At 38.9% G+C, this 23,609-nt stretch overlaps 1 protein-coding gene across 4 annotated transcripts in view; it reads left to right on the top strand.

Annotated features, from left to right (window-relative positions):
• The window catches only part of khdrbs2 (KH domain containing, RNA binding, signal transduction associated 2), a 584,244-nt gene that overhangs the window by 493,975 nt on the left and 66,660 nt on the right, over positions 1-23,609 (top strand). For 3 of the 4 annotated variants that reach the window (XM_043681438.1, XM_043681448.1, XM_043681427.1), the window contains exons 9-11: positions 1,755-1,838; positions 3,898-3,953; positions 15,623-15,714. In XM_043681438.1, coding sequence (XP_043537373.1) covers positions 1,755-1,838; positions 3,898-3,905 — 92 coding nt within the window. In that variant the 3' untranslated portion in view covers positions 3,906-3,953; positions 15,623-15,714. Of the gene's footprint in view, positions 1-1,754; positions 2,736-3,897; positions 3,954-15,622; positions 15,715-23,609 lie in introns of those variants that run through there. The other variant, XM_043681416.1, reaches the window with a different exon arrangement.

Genomic DNA, 23,609 nt, shown 5'->3' with positions numbered 1-23,609 from the left:
CATTAAAAGCAAGAGTAGGCCACTCAATCCCTCAAACCTATTCAACTGTTAAGGAAAATTATTTCAGATTTGATTACGCCACATTCCTGCCTATCCAAAACAACCTTTAACTTCCTTTCTTTCAAGAATTATCTACCCCTATGTGACCTCTATGCAAAAAAAACTTCTCATCTCTGTTTTAAATGGGTAACCCCTAATTTTCAGACAGTGAGCCATAGTTCTAGATTCTTCCATAAGAGAAAATATATTTTTCAAATCTACCCTTTAGATCTTCTAACTTTCAATCAAGTCAAATCTGTTCATCTAAACTCCAGTTGATATAAGCCTGGGTTGTCTTAAGATTTTCTCATTCTTAGTCACTCAGTTTTCTCTTTACATTGTATTCAAAATCTGTTAAAATGTGTCAATTAGGCCTGAATTCTCTTCTTTACAAAGTGCCCACCATCTTCCAAATGACAGTGGGCTCAAACTTTTCAACTCCCCAGTGCTGTTCTGAGATTTCTGGTCAGGTCTTCCAAGCCTGGCATCTACAGAACAGGAAGAGAAGAGTCCCACCAGCAGCCTCATCCCAGTGAAGTCACACTGGGACGAAGACTGAACATCCCCCTTTCTTTTACAGCACTGGTTGAGTGAATGAATGGACAGAGTGGTGGGTAAGTGGGTAACTGGATTGAATCGGTGAGTTGAGACATGGGTAGGGTGGTAGGTTGGTGACTTGACGAAGTGGCGAGTTGCTTGGATGGAAGGTGAATAGTATGAAGCTGGATAAGATAGGTCAGATGGATGAGGTCACATCGAGAGAGGTGGTCAACTTTGGGGCTGTCAGGTCAGGTTGCAGGGGTACTATGTGCTGGGAGTTAGTTAAGTCTGTTTGGGCAGTTAGCACTGGTTGGAGGGATAGCATGGTCATGAGGGGTCGTCAGTTCAGGTTGGGAGTGTTAGTCAGGTGATGAGGGGATTCTCAGGGAATGGCTGGGGGAGATCAAGAGGGTGAGTGGGAGTCAGGAAGGGTAGTCTGGTCAGATCAAGGCAATGTCAGGGAGAAATCAATTTACAGGGAGTTGGTGATTCATGAGGGTATGTAACAAACAAAGAGAATGCTGCAGAAACTCAGCAGGTCCGGCAGCAACCTTGCCAAAGGAACAGAGTTAATGTTTCAAGTCCGGTATACTACTACAATGCAATGTAAGTTTTGTGAATGTTTAATCTTTAGAGCCTCTACAAAGATTCAGAAGCAGGCATAACTAGCATAGACTCCCTGTGGTAGGTAATTCTTCCTGGATCATTGAAAACTTTATGGGCAAATTTGGCTTCTATTGTGGAGTTTATCTTTGAATTAAAGTTACAGAAACTAAAGCGTCATTGCTCTTGGAATCCCACAATGCATCCACTGATTTCAGACAAATTATGCGGAAAAAGAATGACAGCCTAACAGAAGGCCCTGACCTAGATTGCTAAATGGCTCTCCTATTAATATTGTAAACTCCTTTGCCAAATCTCCTCCATCACCAATTTATTGACACCTTGACCTCTGAAGGTTAACTCTCTGTGAGTTAACAGCACTAATCGTGCCTGCTGAAAAAAACAATAAACCTTCTTAAACAGAATAATTCTCAACCATAACCTTTCCCCCTGAAGCCAGGCAGCATGTGGATGTAACTGATTAACTTATGCATTGCATCAACAGATGGAATGATCGTGTTTCACTGGGTTTCCCTCTTTAATCAAGGTTTACGTTTTTCTCTGTCGGCAAGGTCAAGAAGAATGGGTTACAAGTCGGCCAAGCTTAAAGGCACCAATCCCGAGGTCAAGAGGGACCTACAGAGAACATCCCTATGGTAGATATTGAAGGCAGCCCTTGTTGCACAATGACTACATGAGTGTCCTATGGTCAGCTTATAAACAACTACAAGACAAGTAATAGTTCATTTATTTTCTTGCCTAAGGATAGCTTCTCTCGGGTACCTTTCTGCACCCTCCTTCTATTTCCTGAAACTTTGATGAAATGTTGGCTTTTCTTTATGACAGTAACTTTGTAGAATGGATAAGTTAGTCCCCAGAACATGCAACAGGGAAGCTGCTCCTTTTAATTGTTTTCTTTTATTGCTCTGTGTGTAGAAATATGTTCAACTAGCATGAACTGGTGATAAGTTTAACATTTCCAAACCCACTTGGTAAAGGTTGATGCATATTTAGGGACAATGGAAGACTGTAATAAGACATTTTTTGAAATAGGTGATAAACAAGTTGTAGATAAGTTGTTTTAAATTGATTTCTTTTAATATTTGTCAGTTTAAGATGTTCAATATTTAATTTGTAAAATTTAGTTTAAAAAAATGATGTTTGATGGAATTGAAAACAATCAGCTATGTATGTAGCTAACTTTATTAAAGTGATCTGTTCAGTGTCTAAACTGTATGTGGTGATAAAATTGCATAAAGTTCCATGTGTAAGCTTAACTAAATAGGTGACTTTAATTTGTCAAATACATTTGCCATAATTTGTCAATAAAGCTGAACTCTTTTGTAAAGAACTAAAATTTGGAATTATTTTATTCTAGTTCTTAAATGTCTGCCTGTTTTGTTCTGCAGGAAATGCCTAAACTGTTTGGTACAATATAAACCAAAATGAACCCTTAGTTGTATTTTTAAGAACTTGACACTGTGTAAGAATATTAAAGTTGTATTAACACCCAGTGGATGTAAATAACCTTAAAAAGAAGTTAACATGCTAACCTGTTTACTTGACTCATCTTTCGTAAACTTTAATGCAGAAAATGTTAAAGCAATAAATGGACTTTAAACTATCCTATAAGCTTGATCTTACTAAACGCAAAACTCATAACTGACTTGTTTGTGTTAGCATGTCTCTCATGACAATGTAATGGAGATAAATGAGGTAAGATCTCTTCCCACTATAGACTGTCTAAATGCCTTGGACCATTGAATTCTCCTGCACATTAAATATCCCATCAACATGTGCGTATTACATGGAAACCCATTCTTGTCTTCACGCAAAAAAAGAGGGCATTTAATGCATTATTGAGATGATAATAATTGTCTTTGCCAGCAAATCATCAGTGTCACTGCCCAATTGTTTGACATTCACCTTTAAAAGAACTTTATTTGTAATTTCCAGTGCTAATGTATCTGAATTTCACCGCTCGTGAAAGCAATTTAGAGTGGCTGATATTTCTTGTTGAGGCAATCAGACATGATGGCTGATTATTAAGAGAATATATCGCAGGACTGAAAGGATGACTAAACGTTAAACACCCTGCAAATACAAGGTAAAACTAATAGTAACTCTATAATTTTGCTGCATATACAACAGTTATTTTAAATATTTACAAATGACGCAGTTACTGTCAGTTAAAAAAGTAAACCTTCCAAAATGTGATAAACGTAGAGAATCTAGGTGATTAAAATGGCTAATTAGCAATAAATAATTACCACATCTTTGTTTCTTTTCAATATATAACCCTGCTTCCGATAAACAAGACTAAAATGACCAATAATTGTAATACAGCGCTCGCTAAAACCTCATTGTAAAAGGGAAAGTGGACAGCACTTAAGAGAGCAATCATTTTTAGGCTAATCGAAAACACTATTGATTCTGATATATTTTAGTTCTTGTTAAATATTGAAACAATGGCATTTTTGTCCTTGCGAGTGGTTTACTTTTTTCATAGTAACGAGAATGCAAGCAGATTATACAGCTTGTGCAAACAAGTGTCTTGCAGCTGGAGTTGCATGCTAAGATTTACTTAGTAGCATATTTAATTTATTTGCATTAAGGGGTGACAGTTCTGTTTTACAAGTCTATAACCTTTGAAGTGTGACCATTGTTTTTTTTCCCCCACTGCTGAAGCTTGTTTCTCTGTTTGTTCCTTTCCAGGTGTCTGATAGTAGGTTAACCAGGGAAAAAAAAGCAGGACAAGCATTCAGGCTCAGGTAGGCAATGCAATGCTAAGTGCAGGGTTAAAAATATTTCCAGTCTCATCAGTCAGATCACATTTTTATCTTGTATCATTTAGAATTGTAAGCTTCTTTGACTTAATCAATTCAAGAATTGCAAGTGTTAACTTATCCAAATTAACAGAATTTTTGTTTTTTCTTAAAATCTTACAAAATGCATTGTCAAAAAGAACAAAGCAAATATTTTATCCCGTGGTGATTTTCCTTCATGTTTGTGAACTACTTAACAAATTTAGTCCAAAGTCACAGAGCTAAAATCCAACTGTGTTTTTTTAATGTTAAAAGGTAGTATTCCAGCCCCAGGTTAACCATAGCAAGGGAATATGGTGTTAGGACGTGGTAGGATTACTTTGGGAAAAGGGTCAGAAACAGACTATTCAGCCCCTCCAGACAAGACCAAAGGTTTTCTTTTGATATAAATCACACCAGAAATAAACATGAGGTTAGGTTTCATGTTTGTGCACAAATTAACTTGCATCATCACAAACATGAAATTTTCATGGACTAACACGAACAGGAACTGGATAAAGCAGAATTGCTTCTCTTTTTCCCTTCCACTGAACAATATCATTTGACATATTTAAGAGTGGCAATTTGATTCAGATGGCTGGAAGTCAGTTTATTACCAAAAAAAATCATTGTTAATAATGTTCAGTCCTCCTCTTGTGAGCATTCTGATTTTTAAATCAGTGAAAATTACTCTTTTAAAAAAAAACTGAATTGCCTATGATAACATACTATTGTCAGAAAAATGAAGTATCTTGTGATAAGCAAATGTCTTTTAAACTTACTTTGAATGCCTAGGAAACCAACTGAGTATGAAAGATCTTTCCTGAATCAGTACAACTGTCATAATGTCACAACTGTGATCTGGGAACATGACCAGTTTGGTAGGTGACTTAGGTACCAGTGAACTGAATTTTGAGCCAGTGAAATAGATGGAAGAAACCCCTAAAAATAAGCAATTTGGGGCATTACTCTCACTGCTGATTAATGCTTTGCACACAGATTGTATTGAAACAACTCTGTTAGATGGTGTGGTACCTTAACCTGTGTTCCTCAGTGGCCATGTTTCATCTTCCACAACTTGAAGGTTTTCACAAATTCCCATGCAATTCACCTCATGAAGATTCCACGGTATTCCATTCAATTGTGGCCAATTTGTGAAAGCCAGTTCTGTTCCACCACATCACACATATTTCACGGTCTATATTTTCTCTTCATTATGGCTTTTGTATAGTCTTGATCTTCTTTGAAATCATTCTTATTGCGTGTGGTAAAAGAGCAAAAGCATGATTATCTATTGGATTTCCTTCAAAGCACAGACATTATTACCTCAGTTAACTAAAATTTACTTGTGTGTCACTGGTGTGTGTTGCTTTGTTGTTTATCTAGGAGAAAGTGAGGACTGCAGATGCTTGTTGTTTATCTGCCTTTCAGGATGACTGAAGAACATGATTCCCAACTCCTATACTCAATGGACTGACCAGTAAACATAAACATAATAAACACCTTCTTCACTATCTTATCAACCAGGGCTCCACTTTTAAGGAATTATGAACCTGCACCTCAAGGTCTCTTTGTTCAGCAATACTCCCCAGGACCTTACCATTAAATGAATAAGTGTATAAGTCCTGCACTGATTTGCCTTTCCAAAATTCAGTACCTCACATTTCTTTGAATTAAACTCCTCAGCTCAATGATGAGTATGAGGGGTAATCCATTGCTAATTGTCCAGAAATTCCATCTAGTTCAGTAATGCCCTTTAAGAAAGGAAATTGCCATCTTTACCTGGTCTGGACTGCATGTGACTCCAGACCCATAGCAATGTGGTTGACTCTAAACTAATTTTCTTCCATTCAGATTACTATTTGCTCCCACATAAACCCTTCCCTAACCCATAGCAACTGCTAATGAGTATGGCTGGATTTCAGCCATCTGAATACAAAGTGATGAAATAGCCAAATGAGTAAAAATCGAACCAGCAAACAAAGTAGACAAAAAAGGTTATGATTGGTGGGGGGGGGGGATCCAAGCTCAGATTTCTTTGCAGAACCCTACGTTCAGTCCATAGACATGGCCCTGTGATTTATTTCAATTCTCCCCCTTGTTGGCATTCTGACCTTTCTGTCCCTAACTTGCTCCAGTGAAGCTTGAGGAAGATCGCTTTATTCTCCAACTTGGCTCGCGAAGGCTTTTGGGATTCAACATTGAGTTCGAGTTTCAGATCATGACCACTGCTTCTGTTTTGTTTCTTTCATCACTCATTCACGTTTCCTTTAAATCTCATTTTCTTCTTTTCTCATTCAGTCTGCATTTGGATGGCCAGTGCTAAGCCATTCACACCTCGTCTGGACACCTCTTTGTTTCTTTACTACATTCATTACATGATGAAAATTTTAAAGTAATCTCTTCTGCCTTCCTCCTCACCTCCCATCCCTGCTTTCCCTTCTGCCTTCTCCTTCATCTCCCAACTCTTCCCTTCAGATAAAATTGATATATTCTGACTTTCTTCAATTCTGATGAAATATTTACCCTGTTTTTTACCTCACTGTGTATTTCCAGTACTTTTATTTCAGAGCTCCCTTGTCTGCTGTTCTTAGGTTTTGCTTCGCTAGGATACTGCCTGGTGATGAGGAAACCAATAACATAAAAGCATTTCAGGAAAAGTGTGGGTAAGAGTGACGGAAATGTTTCATCAGCCATGATTGCATTAAGTGGCAGAGCTGGCTGAATGGGCTTTCCTGTTCCTTAGCACACATACAAAGAGGAGTCAGTAGTGTAGTAGTAATGTCACTGAACAAGTATTTAGAGGCCCAAGCCAATGCCCTGGATACACGTCAGTCAGAAAAAAATTAAATTCACTTTACTAAATCGGGAATCAGTAACAGTGAGTATTAAACTGCCATTGATTTTCATAAAAGTCCACTCGGTTCACAAAAATTTGCAATTCTGAAATAAAGACAGAAAATTTTCTTTCTTTCATTTGACCAAGTTTTTATCCAGCTGTAGTTAAACTTCCACCCCTTTACATTCTAGCCTTCCAAGTATATTCCAGGTCTGAAGAACTTACATTCCATTGGCCTTTTTGGCTTTGAGTGTTATATTTTAATGGTCAGTGCAATTAAGCCTCCAAAATTCCTCTTCCTCACTTCTCACTAATTAAATGATATTCGGATCATTATTTTCATTGGTCTATATTGAATGAAGTCACACTGAACTGCAGTGAAATTCATCTGCTATTGTTTTGCCCACTCATTTAAACTATCACTATCCCTTTATAATGTGAAGCTCCTGCAGCACTGATTATACTGCCAATCTTTGTGTCATGAGTGAACGAGGATAGAAGGCTCTTTGCTGCGTTTTCTGTCTAATTCATTGGTGAATAGAATAAGTAGTTGAATGCTCTCCCGTCCTCCAAGACAATTCCCCATGTGACACCTGGTTAGCTTCATCCAGTTTCAGTGCATCACCATTATTCCAGCTCTGAGGCTGCTGCTTCATGCCCCATCCCCCTTCAAGTCATTAAATTCCCTTCAATTTCATGAGCTTTAATTTGAGTTAATAGCCTCTTACGTGGAAATTTATTGAGCGCCTCCTGGAAGTTCATATAAATTACATCCGTAAATACTACTCCATCCACAACTTTAGCCACCTTTTCAAAATTAATTCAGCAAAATTTGATAGGCATGACCTGCCCTTTAGAAATCAATTTTTGGTGTTCTCTTATCAGCTCAAATTTCTCTAAGTGCTCAGCCACTTTGTCTTTAATTAAAGATTCTAATAACCTCCTTGCAGTAAACGTTGGATTAATAGGTCCACAATTTCTTGCTTTCTCTCACCTTTAGACAACCTGAGTCATCAAAAGATGAAGCAGTCAATCAACTCCACAATTTTTGTTCTGGTATCATCTTTTGATAATGTACATATTAGAACATTTTGAACCGAATTTTTCTTTATGCGTTTGTTAGCCTCATAGAGTCATAGAGATGTACAGCAAGTAAACAGACCCTTCGGTTTAACTCATCCATGCCGATCAGGTATCCCAACCTAATCTAGTCCCACTTGCCAGCACCCAGCCCGTATCCCTCCAAATCCTTCCTAGTCATATACCCATCCAGATGCCTTTTAAATGCTGCAATTGTACCAGCCTCCACCACTTCCTCTGGCAACTCATTCCATATACGCACCACCCCCTGCGTGAAAAAGTTGTCCCTTATGTCTCTTTTATATCTTTCCCCTCTCACCCTAAACCTATGCTCTCTAGTTCTGGACTCCCAGGGAAAAGACCTTGTCTATTTATCCTATCCATGCCCCTCATGATTTTATAAACCTCTATAAGGTCACCCCGAGCCTCCGATGCTCCAGCAAAAACAGCCCCAGCCTGTCAGCCTCTCCCTGTAGCTCAAATTCTCCAACCCTGGCAACATTTTTGTAAATCTTTTCTGACCCCTTTCAAGTTTCACCACATCCTTCCACTAGGAAGCAGACCAGAATTGCAGGCAATATTTCAACAGTTGCCCAACCAATGTCCTGTACAGCCAAAACATGACCTCCCAACTCCTGTACTCAATACTCTGATCAATAAAGGAAAGCATACCAAACACCAGCACTATCCTATCTACCTGCGACTCTATGTTCAAGGACCTATGACCTGCTCTCCAAGGTCTCTTTGTTCAGCAACATTTCCTAGGACCTTACCATTAAGTGTATAAGTCCTGCTAAGATTTGCTTTCCCAAAATACAGCACCTTATATTTATCTAAATTAAACTCCATCTGCCACTCCTTAACCCATTGGCCTATCTGATCAAGTTCACATTGTAATCTGAGGTAACTTCCTTCACTGTCCACTACATCTCCAACTTTGGTGCCATCTGCAAACTTACTAACTGTACCTCCCATGTTCACATCCAATCATTTATATAAATGATGAAAAGTAGTGGACCTAGCACTGATCGTTGTGGCACTCCACTGGTCAATGACAAGATTAGCATTTGTTCTCCATTGCGAATTGAACTGAGTAATATGCTGGTGCCATTTCAGAGAGCAATTAGCATCAACTACGTTGCTGTTATTTATCTTTTCCTTTGATTTTATGGCTATATGTAAATACAGAGTGTTGAGAAAATTAACTTTGTGAACCCATGGGATAGTTGAGGCAAATAATATTTATTCATTCGCAGCATATGCCTGGCACTGGCAAGGCCAGTATTTGTTGCCCATTCCTAATTGTTCTTCAGTGGAGTGGCTTGATAGGTCATTTCACAGGGCAGTTAACCAAAGTAAGAATTAACCAAACGGTTGAGAGTCTAGAGTCACATGTACACCACATGGCCACAGATTTTCTTCCCTAAAGGGCAATCAAGTGGGTTTTTCTCAATAGTAATTTAATGCTTATTATTAGTGACAGTAGTTTTCAATTTGAGATTTTATCAATTAAATTAAAATTCCACCCACATCACTGGTAGAATTTGACCAGCATGAGACTGTGACATTGCCAGTAAGACACTTTCTGTCTGCCAGCACTTACTATAAAATAAATGATTGCAAGAATGAATTTGTGTTTATATAAACCTTTCACGACCAGAACATCTCAAAGTGCATTGAATATTGTCACTGTTGTGCTGGATTAAGAGATTAAATCTCAATGCTTTTAGCTTAGAGTTGTAATTACTACTCATAAGAGTTACAGTTGACAAAACCACAAGTGTCCTTAACCTACAGGTTGTTGAGTTTGACAGTACAACCTTTAATTCTTGTGCCAGCTCTTTGAAAAAGTTGTATAATCATCTCATTCCCCATGTGCCTTAACTTTCAAGTATAAAATTTTAAAGCCCATGTCCAAGTTCCACCTACTCCAGAGCTCTGTAATGACATATCTGAATAGGTTGATTAAAAAAATGTATAATTTTAAAATCATCTCCAACATCTTTTCAGATGTTGCATTCCAATCATAAAACCTGCTGCATAAGAAGTATTTATACTATTTCCATTCCCACAGTTTTATTTTTTGGCAATTACATTCTGCAGAGAATTAGAGGAATTTCTGAGGGTAAACAATTGAGGTAAGAATGCAGCAAGTACATTGAAGGCACAGAGCAACTTGCAGAATCAGAAGATGCCCTAAAAATATTGTAGAACAGGTAAACTGATTGAGCACAGACTCTAAAAAGACAGAAATAATGGTAGTTAGAAGGAATACAGTAAAATAAACTATGGCAAAGATTGAGATGGATGGTGTCACTTTGAGCGAAAGAGATAAGTTTGTCTGTTTGGGACAAATGGGAACAGGAGATGGCAAATCTAATTCAGAGTTTAGAAAGATAAACATAGCTAGAGAAATGTTGTGATTGTGAAACATATGTTAATCACATGAAAACTCAAACTTGAAACAAGAAAAAACCTCATAAGCTGCAAAATCTATCCACTTTTCCTGTATATCTCAGGAACCTGGACAATAAATAACAATCAATGAAAGAATATCAAGACCGTTGAAATGTGGATGTTAAGACGTGTGCTACAGATTTCCTATCAAATCATAAGAAAAATAAAGAAAGCCCTTGAATATGCAAGAACAACAAAAACTCTAAAAAATGACATTCAGAAAAACAGTGTCAGTGTTTCAGCTGATTGATCAAAGCAACAGAAATCTCTTCTAGAGGGCAAAGTGGAGGGCAGCAGTTGGAGGGGCCAACCTGGGTGTAGTTGGATGCTAGATATCACAATGTGATTACAGACAGGCTATAGATGAAAGACAAGCAGGGCATAACATGTCAGTAGATCTCCTGGGTAGGAGTAGTGACAAGTAGTAGTTTAAATGTATCCTGCAGTATCAACACAACTGGAAGCAACTCTTCCTATCTATGTCATCAAAACCCTCAAAATTTTGAACACTTCTAATAAATCTCTCCTTAACCATCACTGACCTAAGGAGGACAACCCCAATTTCTCTAGTTCCTGCAAGTAACTGAAGTCTCTCAATCATTCTAGTAAATCAACTCTGCACTTTCTCCGGATCCTTAATTTAATTCCTTCTAAAGAATAGTGCTCAGAATTGGATGTAGAACACAAGCCTAATTAGTGATGTACAAAGATTTTGATTCATAATCATACAGCTGAATGGACCCATTTCTTTTGAGCTGAGATTAGCATGGCTGACAGTTCCTATTTTGCCTCAGAGACAATAAAATTAGGTCCCACACATGCAAACACAGATACCTAATTGAGGGGAGGGTATTGAGTGACTGGAGATGTGGTATTTACTTGAGGTTTGAGATACATGGAAGCTGAAAGGTGATTATCATGTAGAGACCTTGTTTTTTGCCTGAATACTAAGATCGAAGAAAAATGGAATTTCATGCTTTTGAATAATTTTCTCTTGATCGTGAATGTTACGTCACAGGAAATTTCCTTCAGTGTATAAGAATGTAGTTTTTTCCTGCTATAAGTTGGTGTTCCAAGATAATAAAATTTATGCAATAAATAGGAACTTTATAATTCCTAAATGGCAGCAAACTTTATCTCATTTTATGTAAGATGGAAGGTGAAGAGTTAACAGAAGATAGTTTTGCTGAAGTGTCTCCGAGGGATGTTGAATGCAAACCTACACTCAGTGCTTGGTATATCCACTAAAGATATATATTTCACTTAGTTCTACAGTCAGGTATGGGATTTCATGGAAGATTCACCACAGGAGATTTTATTTTAATTACTTCTAGACTACTCACTGAGTGCTTTGCAGTATGTTTGCCCATCAGAGCTTTGAAGGTCTTCAAACCTTTATGCAGTTCTTTAATACAGTATATGTGTGGTCATGTTTAATATGAGTTGAAGTGTCGGAGAGGTGAGTAGAACATTGTGAATCACTAGAAACTCATCAAAAGAAGACAGTTCTTCATTGTCAGATAGACATGCAGTTAATGCTATTGTACATAGAGAATGATAATTTTCTGCTGATTCAGATTATGGTTTGTGCATCTCTAATAAATAAGCTCATTTAGATCCAAAAATGTGCAGGTTAGGTGAATTGGCCATGCTAAATTGCCCATAGTGTTAGGTGTAGGGGAATGGGACTGGGTGGGCTGCTCTTCAGAGGGTCGGTGTGGACTTGTTGGGCCGAAGGGCCTGTTTCTTCACTGTAAGTAATCTAGCCTAATCCAAATTGCCATACAGATTTTTTGGCTGTTTCACTGCTCTACTTAATTTTATAGAAAGCCTTTACTGACACTGACTACTAAAGTTAAAAATCACACAACACCAGGTTATAGTCTAATATAACCTGGTGTTGTGTGATTTTTAACTGTGTACACCCCAGTCCAACACCGGCAATCTCCAAATCATAACTACTAAAGGTTCACGTAGAGTGTAAACACTGGCATAGACGAGTTGAAACAGCTGACCTACTTCTGTGATGTAAACTCCTAACTACACAACTCCATGCAGTAAAATTGCTCACACCATTGAGAGAATCCCTTTACTTTGTGCCAGTGGTAGATCAGTGCCTAAGATCAATGTGTTCAGTTTCTTAAATGAGTTAAATTAAAATCATTTTGTGCATAGTCATCATATTTAATCTTCAGTTATATTGTTCCAAAAATGGTGAAAATTGTTCCAAAAATGCTAAAAGTCTGACTCATATCCAACTTGAAGATATCAGAGCAGTACTGAGCTGGTATATGGTGTGAACCGAGCATTCAGATTTTGTTACAACTGAGGCTGGAGGACTGAGCTGATTCTTCTCCTAGTCTTACTCTTCCACTGGTCAAAAAAATATTTTATTTTAACCAGGGTGGTGACATGTCCTGTTTTGGAGATGCCGGTGTTGGACTGGGATGTACAAAGTTAAAAATCACACAACACCAGGTTATAGCCCAATAGGTTTAATTGGCAGCACTAGCTTTCGGAGCGCCGCTCCTTCATCAGGTGGTTGTGGAGGACACAATTGTTCGGCACAGAATTCATAGCAAAAGTTTACAGTGTGATGTAACTGAAATTATACATTGAAAAATAACTTGATTGTTTGTTGAGTCTTTCTTCTGTTAGAATGACCATGGTAGTTTCACTTCTTTCATATGTAAATCACAAAACATTTTTATAAAATTACAATTGGTGTCAGCCAGATAATATATTGAAGGTGTTAGCCCCCTGTGTTCCCTGTTTGTGGAGAAAGTGAGGTCTGCAGATGCTGGAGATCAGAGCTGGAAATGTGTTGCCGGAAAAGCGCAGCGACTGATTCTAATCTAAAAAGTGAGTTAACAGAGTCTTACATGGATTCATGCAGTTTTTGAGCAAAGTACAACGTAACTCTGCAAGTACAAATTCACCCCACAAATGTATAGGTATATGTGTGCATGTAGGTGTTTGTGTGTCTATCTGTCTGTCTGCAGTGGGGAGTTGTGAGTGTGAAAGAGCATGTATATGTGTGTGTATGTGAGTGTATAAGTGTCTAAGTCTGTGAGAGGGTGCGTGTAGGAGTGTGTGTGTCTGTAGGACTGTGTGTGTGTGTGTCTGGGGTGTGGGGTTGTGAGAGAGAGTGTATATGTGTGTGTGTGAGTGTAAAGTGGTCTAAGTCTGTGAGAGGATGTGTGTGGGAGTGTGTGTGTCTGTAGGAGTGTGTGTCAGTATATATGTATGTCTGTGTGTGTGTGTACTATCAATACCACTAACTGCTGGCTTAAAGTGGAGAGGATCTCCACACACTCCTACAGACACTCATACACACTCCACACATGCATCCTCTCACAGACTTAGACCACTTTAAACTCTCACACATGCATATATACACTCTCTCTCTCAGTCACTCACAATCCCCTACCCAGGACACACACACACTCCTACAGACACACACACTCCCACACTCAGACATGCACCCTCTCACAGACTTAGACGCTTTGCATTCACATACACACACAAATACACTCTCTCTCACAGACACCCACAACCTCCCCATCCCAGATACACACACACACACACAAAAACCCACATACACACACACATACATATACGTTTGTGGGGTGAATTTGTACTTGCAGAGTTACGTTGCACTTTGCTCAAAAACTGCATGAATCCATGTAAGACTCTGTTAACTCACTTTTTAGATTAGAATCAGTCTAAATATTATGGCACAGGCAGGGAACACAGGGGGCTAACACCTTCAACATATTATCTGGCTGACATCAATTGTTACAGTTAACCTGATAATGTAACTTTTAAAAAAAGTTTTGTGATTTACATATGAAAGAAGTGAAACTATCATGGTCATTCTAACAGATGAAAGACTCCACAGACAATCAAGGTATTTTTCAATGTATAATTTCAGTTACATCACACTGTAAACATTTGCTGTAAATTCTGTGTCTTACAATTGTGTCCTCCACAACCACCTGATGAAGGAGCGGCGCTCCGAAAGCTAGTGCTTCCAATTAAACCTGTTGGACTATAACCTGGTGTTGTGTGATTTTTAAATATGTCCTGTTGTAATTGAACTCAACACAGTATTAGGTTTAGTATTAATAATAAATGTCGGGCACAAAAGGGTGGTGAATCTTCTGTCGCTTTCACCTTTGTGTCCACTTCTTTTGACAGGAGTCCATACTTAGCCTCAGTCCTTGTGTATATTTAAGGCTGAAATAGAGATTCTTAATCAGTAGGGCGATCAAGGGTTACAGGTAAAAAATAGGAAGGTAGATGTGAGGAATGTTAGATCAGCCATGATTCTACTGAATGGTGAGCAAGATTAGAGATTAGATTACTTACAGTGTGGAAACAAGCCCTTTGGCCCAACAAGTCCACACCGACCCTCCAAAGAGCAACCCTACATTTACCCCTTCACCTAACACTATGGGCAATTTAGCATGGCCAATTCACCTAATCTGCATATCTTTGGACTGTGGGAGGAAACCGGAGAAAACCCATGCAGACACAGAGAGAATGTGCAAACCATGCCACCCTCTCCTGTTCCTTTTTTTTATGCTCTTAAAGACATATCAACACCAATTTACTGCACAGACCTAGTTGCCTTTTCAGCAGATCCTAGTAAACAATCCTTTTCTCCATGGAGTTTGTTCCTGTCTCTAATTCCAATTAACTGTGATTCAGAAATTGCTTTCCAGTGATAGTTGAATTGTTTTGAATGACATACTGAAAACCTCACAACAAGCTTGCCCCAATTCCTCAGCACTACTGAATGTATCTAATATTTTGGAGCCATTAAACATTGTAGCAGTTGAATGCAGCAAATGCTTTTAACTGTCTATCCTCTGAATTTATAATACTTGCCAAATACTGGCTCTGACAGCACAAAAATGCATTAGAAAGGAATTGATCTCAATTGCCTAAACAGAAACTCATCATTGATGCACGCAGCACAGAAGAGAAATATTTGACCTGCTGTACCTGTGTTAGTTCTTTTAAAAAAAAGAAATCCTATAAGAACCGCGCCTCTGCTTTCTCCCCAAGACCCTGCAAATCTTTTATTTTCAATTATTTATCTAATTCCCTTTTTCAAGTTATTTTGGAATCTGCTTCCATCTCCTTTTTAAGCTATGCTTTCCAGATTATAACAAATTACTGTTTTGATGGCTAAAAAAAATTGCCTCATCTACTTCCTAGTTATTTTTGATAATTTCTTTCCCAAACTGAGCAGATCAAAGACTTCTGGAGTTTGTGGCAGATGAACTGGTGGCCTACTGAAAATATGGAAGAAGATATTTTCCCTGACTTTGTTTCTTCGATGATGTAAGTGCATCAATGAATGTGCCAATGTGTGTTCCCAGTATTGCAACTTTGTTTTACCTGGCACCACATGAACCAGCACTCTCAATGAGGCAGCAAACATTACATCCCTCAAATACCATGAAGTTAATGCATCATTCTATCCAGTTCTTGTTAAACCTCCATACCTGTTGACCAATTGAATGGCCACATGAGATACCAACAGTTGATTCAAATACCACGATCTATGGGGTGTCCGAATACATCAGTTGAGGGTGCGAGTGAGAAGGCTCGGTAAGTTTTATTCAAGGCAAAGTTGTATATTATTTAAGTGATTTATGCTGCAAGTAAAATATACAGTGATGTGTATGCCCCCTGCATTAGGTTTCTATTACTTAATGTGTGTTTTTACATTAATTATGTGGACCTGTTGATTATCCAGAAGATTTGATGAACTGGCACACTCCTGGTCCCATAGGTGCCAATTGATAAATCGTTTTCTCTGCTACTTTTCACTGCTGATTTCAATTCAGAATTGTGCTGAAACTTTCACATTATTTAGTAACAATCTACCTTTTGGGTAAGATGTTAAATGCAGGTCCTGTCTGCGTTAGACATAAAAGCTCCCCACAGGGCAGCACAGTGGCTCAGTGATCCACACTACTACCTCACAGCACCAGGCACCTGAGATTGATTCCACCCTTGGGCGACTGTCTATATGGAGTTTGCACGTTCTCCCTGTGTCTATGTAAATTTCCTCCCCATAGTCCAAAGATATGCAGGTTAGGTGGATTGGCCATGCTAAACTACCAATAAAGTCCTTGGATGTGCAGACTGGGTGGCTTAGCCATGGGAAATGCAGGGTCACAGGAATACAGTCGTGGGGTGGGTCAAGTAGGATTGTCTTCAGAGGGTCATGTGGACTCGTTGGGCCAAATGGCCTACTTCTACACTGTAGGGATTCTATGATTTCCAGGAACAGCATTGGAGTTATTGCCAGTAATTAGCCAATATATTTATCCCTCAATCGACATCACAAAAACAGGTTACTGTATCTGGCCTCTTATTTATTACAAATTGGTTGTTGGGTTTCTTACATTACAATTGTGAGTAGAATACAGAATTACTAAATTGGTTGTAAATTATTTTGCCATAGTCCAGGGTCCTGAAAGATTCTGTATACACATATGTGCTTTCTTTCAAATCAGTTTCAGTCAGAATGTATTTGAAATCAGATTCAAGTCTTCAAATGTTCTGCATGTTACGTCACAACCGAATATTTGGAAAATAATTGTAAAGTTGTGCAGAGACTTATTGAACATGTAATTTCATTCTTACTGCTTCATGCCACCCAACAGCTCCTTTAAACAACAGCTTTTCAGTGTCTTGTTTAGGGTACAAAACATTGGATATCTTTTGCAATGAATACTGCTCTCTTCTGGTCACAGCTAGACAGTATTATGCAACACTAAGTTATATTTTAAACATGCATTTTAATTTACTTTAAAAATGTATAAATAAAAAATGGCTGGTCCAATTAGAATCACTATTTATTTAAGTAAAATCATCTTGGTAATATATTCATAATTGCATTGTCCACTTATGTCTACTTGTTGCAAATGCCGTACATTCAATGAATACCCCAGTATGTGTTCTTTTCATTAATCTATAGGCAATAATCATATTTGGCTTCAGTTGGATATTGCATTTATGACTGGCATTATTACATAATTGTGTGATTGTATTTCTTGACCATTATCCAATCATCTTCATTAACTTGATCCTGTGTATATATTTCTTCTGAATTTGTATTTTTATGATCCCAGCTGATGTTTTGTTTGGACAAGTCAGATCCCAGACTAAAATCTGAACAGATAGATAATTATTTATTTTCAAATTAACAAGGTGGTCTTTCAACTAAACACAAGTATACAATGCTACAGATCCGGCTTGGCAGTAAAGGAGAGGTTTGTTACACAAAACAAAAGATACAATGGAATGAACCCAGATTTTAAAATACAGTAGAAATACAACAGCACCTCTTTACAATACTCAAACTCTAGTAAGAATTCCCTTTTGTATTTCACTTATAGATTTGACTTAACTTTTGCTTTAAATCCCTGGTCTTCAAACATTGATAGCCTTTTAAGTATTCACACAACTGAGCTTAGACATTTTTTAGCTTCTAATAACCCCTTTGGGGTTCTCACTAACACTTCTCATCTTGAATTTTCAAACTAAAACCCTTATACAGAGGTAAGCTAATGTCTAACTTTTAGGAACTCTTTTTTTCTCGGGGAAACTGCTTCATATATCTGACTTCAATAGGGACATCTACAAACTCAAGCCAAAGGCTTTCCAAGCTATGGATGCTTTACCTAAGCAAAAAGTAAATCAATCCCTGCTCCTTATAAGTGAAAACCAGAAAAAATGTTCTTCAATATTTACTCTGTTCACTTGTACAACTCTATTAACACTACTTATATGTCACATTAATAGTGGTAACCTGCTGACATTAGGCATGCTATGAGTTACACAGCAACCATATTTCATGTAAGTCTTGATATATTTTATATGTGCTTTTGAGAAGCCATTTACTACAACACTTTATTTTCCAGGCATTTAAATACTTTTCAAATGATGCAGGCTGAGAATTAAGCTTCACTGGAATGATTGTAAGTTTTCAGCCCAACTTTTTTTCCAAGGAAATCAAGTTCCATAAAAATAACAAAATCTTCCACAGGTTTGGTGATGTATATACCAAAAGGATGTGGAGCTAACACAAGATTCAATATTTCCATCTCAATTGTTGGCTGTTTTTGCTGACATGCAGTCAGTTTCTTTGAAAAATAACTGACAAGCTAATCGATCCCTATCTTATCATCTTACAGGAATCAGCTCCCACATTGTTATTGCAGGCATCAACAGCCAGTTTGAATGGTTTCTCATAACTCGACGCGTGTGGTTGTCAGCACAGCTTTCACATTTTCAAATGCACTCTGACAGTCCTGTATCCATTCAAACTTTCTACCTTTCTTCAACAAATACAACAACAGTGAAGATCAGGGCAAATTCTGGGCTAAAATCCATTTGTGCCAAGAATAGCAAAATTTCACATTTTGTCCTGGGCATTGGAAAATCCAAAATAGTCTTTACTTTCACTTCTCTAGGTGTTACTGATCTTGTCCCATACTGTTTCCAAATCAGCCACCTTTGCCTCAGCAATTTCATTTTTAGCCTGATTTATAGCCAAATTGCCTTTCTGCAGGTGGTTAAAGAGTTCAGTCAAGTGGTGTAATAGTTCATCCCAGGTTTGACTAAAAACAACTAAATCTTTGAGGTGCACAATATAATTAGAGTCCTTCAACCACTTTATGGTTAATCATGGAATTTTGTTAGTTCATTTTTCATTCCAAGCAGCATGACTTCGCGATTATAAAATCATTCTGGAATTCAAAAAGCTGATATTACTCAGAATCCATCCATTAAATCATGTGAATCCAATTAATTTAATGCAGTTCTTGAATTTTAGAATAGGATATAAGTTTAATTTTTTTACCACGTTACTTTAGCAGTAATCAGTACGGAATATTTCTGGCCACTTTACCTCTTTCCTCTGTGGAGAGGACACAGTGTTAATGTTTTGGGTCCTGTGACTCTTGTTCAGAACTCTGTTCAGAACTGTTATCTGACAAAGGGTCACTGGACCTGAAACGCTAATTCTGCTTTCTCTCCGTAGATGCTTTCAGACCCGTAGAGTTTTTCCAGTAATTTCTGATTTTGTTTCTGATTTCCAGCATCCACAGTTTTATTTTTTTTTAATCTCTTTTCTCACTGAACTCCCCTCTCTAACTTGAGTGTATAAGATTGTTGTTCTGTGGGTAATGTATCCCCCATTTTGGGATCACGAACAGCCAAAATTGTTTTTCCTCTTGTTCCCAATTGACATAATTCTATGCCGGTGTTTGCAAGTGGCTTTCCCGAAAGATAAAACACGATGTAATGTGAAGTTTTAAGAGTCTAATGGTGACCATAAAACCATTGTTGATTGTCAGAAAAACCCAACTAGTTCACTAATGACTTTAGGAAAGGAAACTGCCATCCTTACCTGGTCTGAAGTAGAGAGGCAGTAGGCTGGAAGAACACAGCAAACCAAGCAGCATCAAGAGGTGCAAACGTCGACCTGGTTACACCCGAAATGTTGACTTCTGCACCTCCTGATGCTGCCTGGCTTGCTGTGTTCTTCCAGCCTCTTGTCTGTCTACTTTCTTTTTGGTCTTTACCTGGTTTGCCGTACATGTGACTTCAGACTCACAGCAATGTGGTTGACTCTCAACTACCCCATGGCCAATTAGGAATGGGCAATAAATGCTGTGCCAACCAGTAATGCTCATGTCCTGTGAATGAATTTTTAATAAGCACCTCTATATTATCCAACCTGACAGTTGAAGGTTCAAGCTTTGAATATGCAATTTCTGATTCATTCTCCAGTATATTCAAGTTTTCAATTATATTTCAATTTCACTTTCTATTTCTTTTTCTACGGTAAATATACTTATCTCCTGACTTATTCATTGCTCCTGACATAATATCTTTTTAACATGTTAATATGATTCACTCACTGAATGGAATACTCAACATGTAATTCTTGAGTTTTTTTGTGATTGGTAAGGTACAGTGAACCTGGCTTTTAATGGTTCCCCAGAGATATGTAACATCTTGAGTCCAGTAACAATGTTTCAATGTCTGAGGAGTGGTGAATGGTGCTGAACATTGAAGATTGCACAATGAACATCCCCACTCCCAAGGTTATGATAAAAGGAAGGCCCAGGACACAACCCTGCGGAACTCTTGCAGAGATATCCTGGAGCTGAGAGGACTGACCTCCAGCAACCACAACCATCTTCTTATTGTGCCATCTTCAGCCTTTTGTTCTCCTCCAAATTTCAGTAATTGTTGAGCACCTTTCAAATACTATTTAACATTGGGAGAGCTGTCTCACAGAATAGTTGAGCAACAGCCTGACACAGTCATATTCACAGAATCATACATTGCAGACAATGTCCCGGACACCACCATCACCAACACTGGATATGTCCTGTCTCATGGGCAGGACAGACCCAGCACAGTTGGCAGCTTAGTGGTAATCAGGAGGGAGTTGCCCTGAGAGTCCTCAACATTGACTCCTCACCTCATGAAGTCTCATGACTTCAGAATAAACATGAGCAAGGAAAACTTCCTGTTAGTTGCTGTGTATTGTCCACACTAGGCAGGTGAATCAGTACTCCTCCATCTTGGACATCACTTAAACTGAGGGTGGCAAGGGTGCAAAATGTACTCTGCGTCAGGGATTTCAATGTCCACCACCAACAGTGGCTCAGCAGCAGCATTATTGATGAAATTGGTTGGCTCAAAGAGGACATAGCTGCTGGGCTGGAGCGGCAGCAGGTAGTGAGGGAACCAGCAAGAGGGAAAAACATACTTGGCCTCATCCTTACCAATCTACCAGCTACAGATACATCTGTCCATGACACTGTCAGTAAAAGTGACCACAGCACATGCCTTGTGGAGAATTGAGAATAACTTCTATCATGTAGTGTTTCGCTATCGCTGTGCTAAATGGGACAGACTTTGAACAAATCCAGCAACCCAAGACTGATCATCCATGAGGTGGACTGTGGACTAACAAAAGCAACAGCATTATACTCCAGTACAGCGTCTAATCTCATAACCTGGCATATCCCCCACTCGACCATTACCATCAAGCCAAGGGATCAAGCTGGTTCAATGGAGAATGCAAGAGGGCATATCAGGACCAGCACCAGGATACCTAAAATAAGGTTTTAACCTGGTGAAGCTACTAAACTGGACTACCTGTGTGATAAACAGCAGAAGCAGCAAGTGATAAACAGAGCCAAGCAATCCCACAATCAATGGATCAGATCTGAACTCTGTAGTCCTGCCACATCCAGTCATAAATAGTGGTAGACAATTAATCCACTCACTGGAGGAGGAGGCTCCATGCATATCTCCAATCTTAATGATGGAAGACCCCAAGACATCAGTGCAACATATAGGACTGAAGCACTCTCAGCTGGATTCAGCTAGAAGTGCCAAGTGAATGATTCATCTCAGTCTCCTCCAGTGATCCCCAGCATGACAGATACCAGTCTTCAGCCAATTCAATTCATTTCATGTGATATCAAGAAACAGAGAAAGGCAGTAGATACTGCAAAAACTATAGGCCCTGACAACATTCCAGCAGCAGTATTGATGACTTATGCTCCTGAATTTGCTGAACCCCTATCCAAGCTTTCCAGTACAGTTACAACACTGGCATCTACCCAACAATGTGGAAAGTTGCCCAGGTACGGCCTGTACACAAAAAGCAGGACAAATCCAACCTGGCCAATTATCGCCCCATAGGTCTACTCTTGATCATCAATGAAGTGATGCAAGGTGTCGTCAACAGTGCTATCAAGCAGCACCTGCTCAGCAATAAACTGCTCAGTGATGCCCAGTTTGGGTTCATCCAGGGTCAGCTCCTGACCTCATTATAGCCTTGGTTCAAATATGTATAAAAGAGCTGAACTCCAGAGATGAGGTGAGAGTGACAGCCCTTGATATCAATTCTGCATTTGACCAAGTGTGGCATCAAGGAGCCCTAGCAAAACTGGAAAAATAGGTATCGGGGGAAATCCCTCTTGTGGTTGGAGTCATATCTAGCACAATAAGATGATGGCTGTGGTTGATGGAGGTCAATTATCTCAGCTTCAGGACATCTCTGCAGGAGTTCCTCAGAGTAGTGTCCTGGACCCAACCATCTTCAGCTGCTTCATCAATGACCTTCCTTTCATCATAAGGTCAGAAATGGGGATGTTCATTGTGCAATGTTAAATGTTCTGCACCATTCACCACTCCTCAGATTCTGAAACAGTCATGTTAGAATACAGCAAAGCCTGGCCAATATCCACACTAGGGTCAAGAAGTGTCAAGTTACAAACTTGCTACGCAAACCTTAAGCAATGATTATCTCCAGTATGAGACAATTTAACCACTGCCCCTTGAAATTCAATGATGTTACTATCACTGAATCACCCATATCTACAATCTGGGGCTTACCATTAACCAGAAATTCAACTGAACTTATCATATAAACACTTGGCTGCAAGAGCAGGACAGAGTGTAGAAATACTGGAGCAAATAACTCATCTCCTGACTCCCCAGAGTTTGTCCACCACCTACAAGTCACAAGTCAGGAATGTGATGGAATATTTCGCATTTGCCTGGATGAATGCAGCTCTAACAAAATTCAAGAAGCTGGACACCATCCAGGATGAAATACCATATTTGATTGATGCCGCATACACAAGCATCCATTCCCTCCCAGTAGCAGCAGTGTGCACTATCTACAAGATGTGCTTCAGAAATTGGCAAAAGATAGTTAGAAAGGACTTCACATTTATCCAGGTTCAACTCCATTTGCCACTTCTCAGCCCAACTCTGCATCCTGTCAATGTCTTGTTGTAGTTGCAACAGCCCTCAACACTATCTACAACACCATCGACCTTTGTGTCATCAGCAAACTTACTAACCCATCCTTCCACTTCTTCATCCAAGTCATTTATAAAGACTACAAAGAGCAGAGGCCCAAGAACAGATCCCCATGGGACATCCCTGGTCACTGACCTCCAAGCGGAATGCTTTCCATCCACTAGCACTCACGGTCCTCTTTCGGCCAGTCAACTCTGTATGCAGACAGCCAAATTTCCCTGTATCCCATACCTCCTAACTTTCTGAATGAGCCTACCGCGGGTAACCTTATCAACTGCCTTACTTTGGACTGTCAGAGAAAACCCACATAGACACAGGGAGATTGTGCAAACTCTACACAGAAAATCATCCAAGGGTTGAATCAA

This window comes from Chiloscyllium plagiosum, chromosome 3 (assembly GCF_004010195.1).
Source record: "Chiloscyllium plagiosum isolate BGI_BamShark_2017 chromosome 3, ASM401019v2, whole genome shotgun sequence".
Taxonomy (NCBI): domain Eukaryota; kingdom Metazoa; phylum Chordata; class Chondrichthyes; order Orectolobiformes; family Hemiscylliidae; genus Chiloscyllium; species Chiloscyllium plagiosum.
Note: the sequence above shows the minus strand (reverse complement) of the source record. Positions and strands in the feature narration are given on the sequence as shown.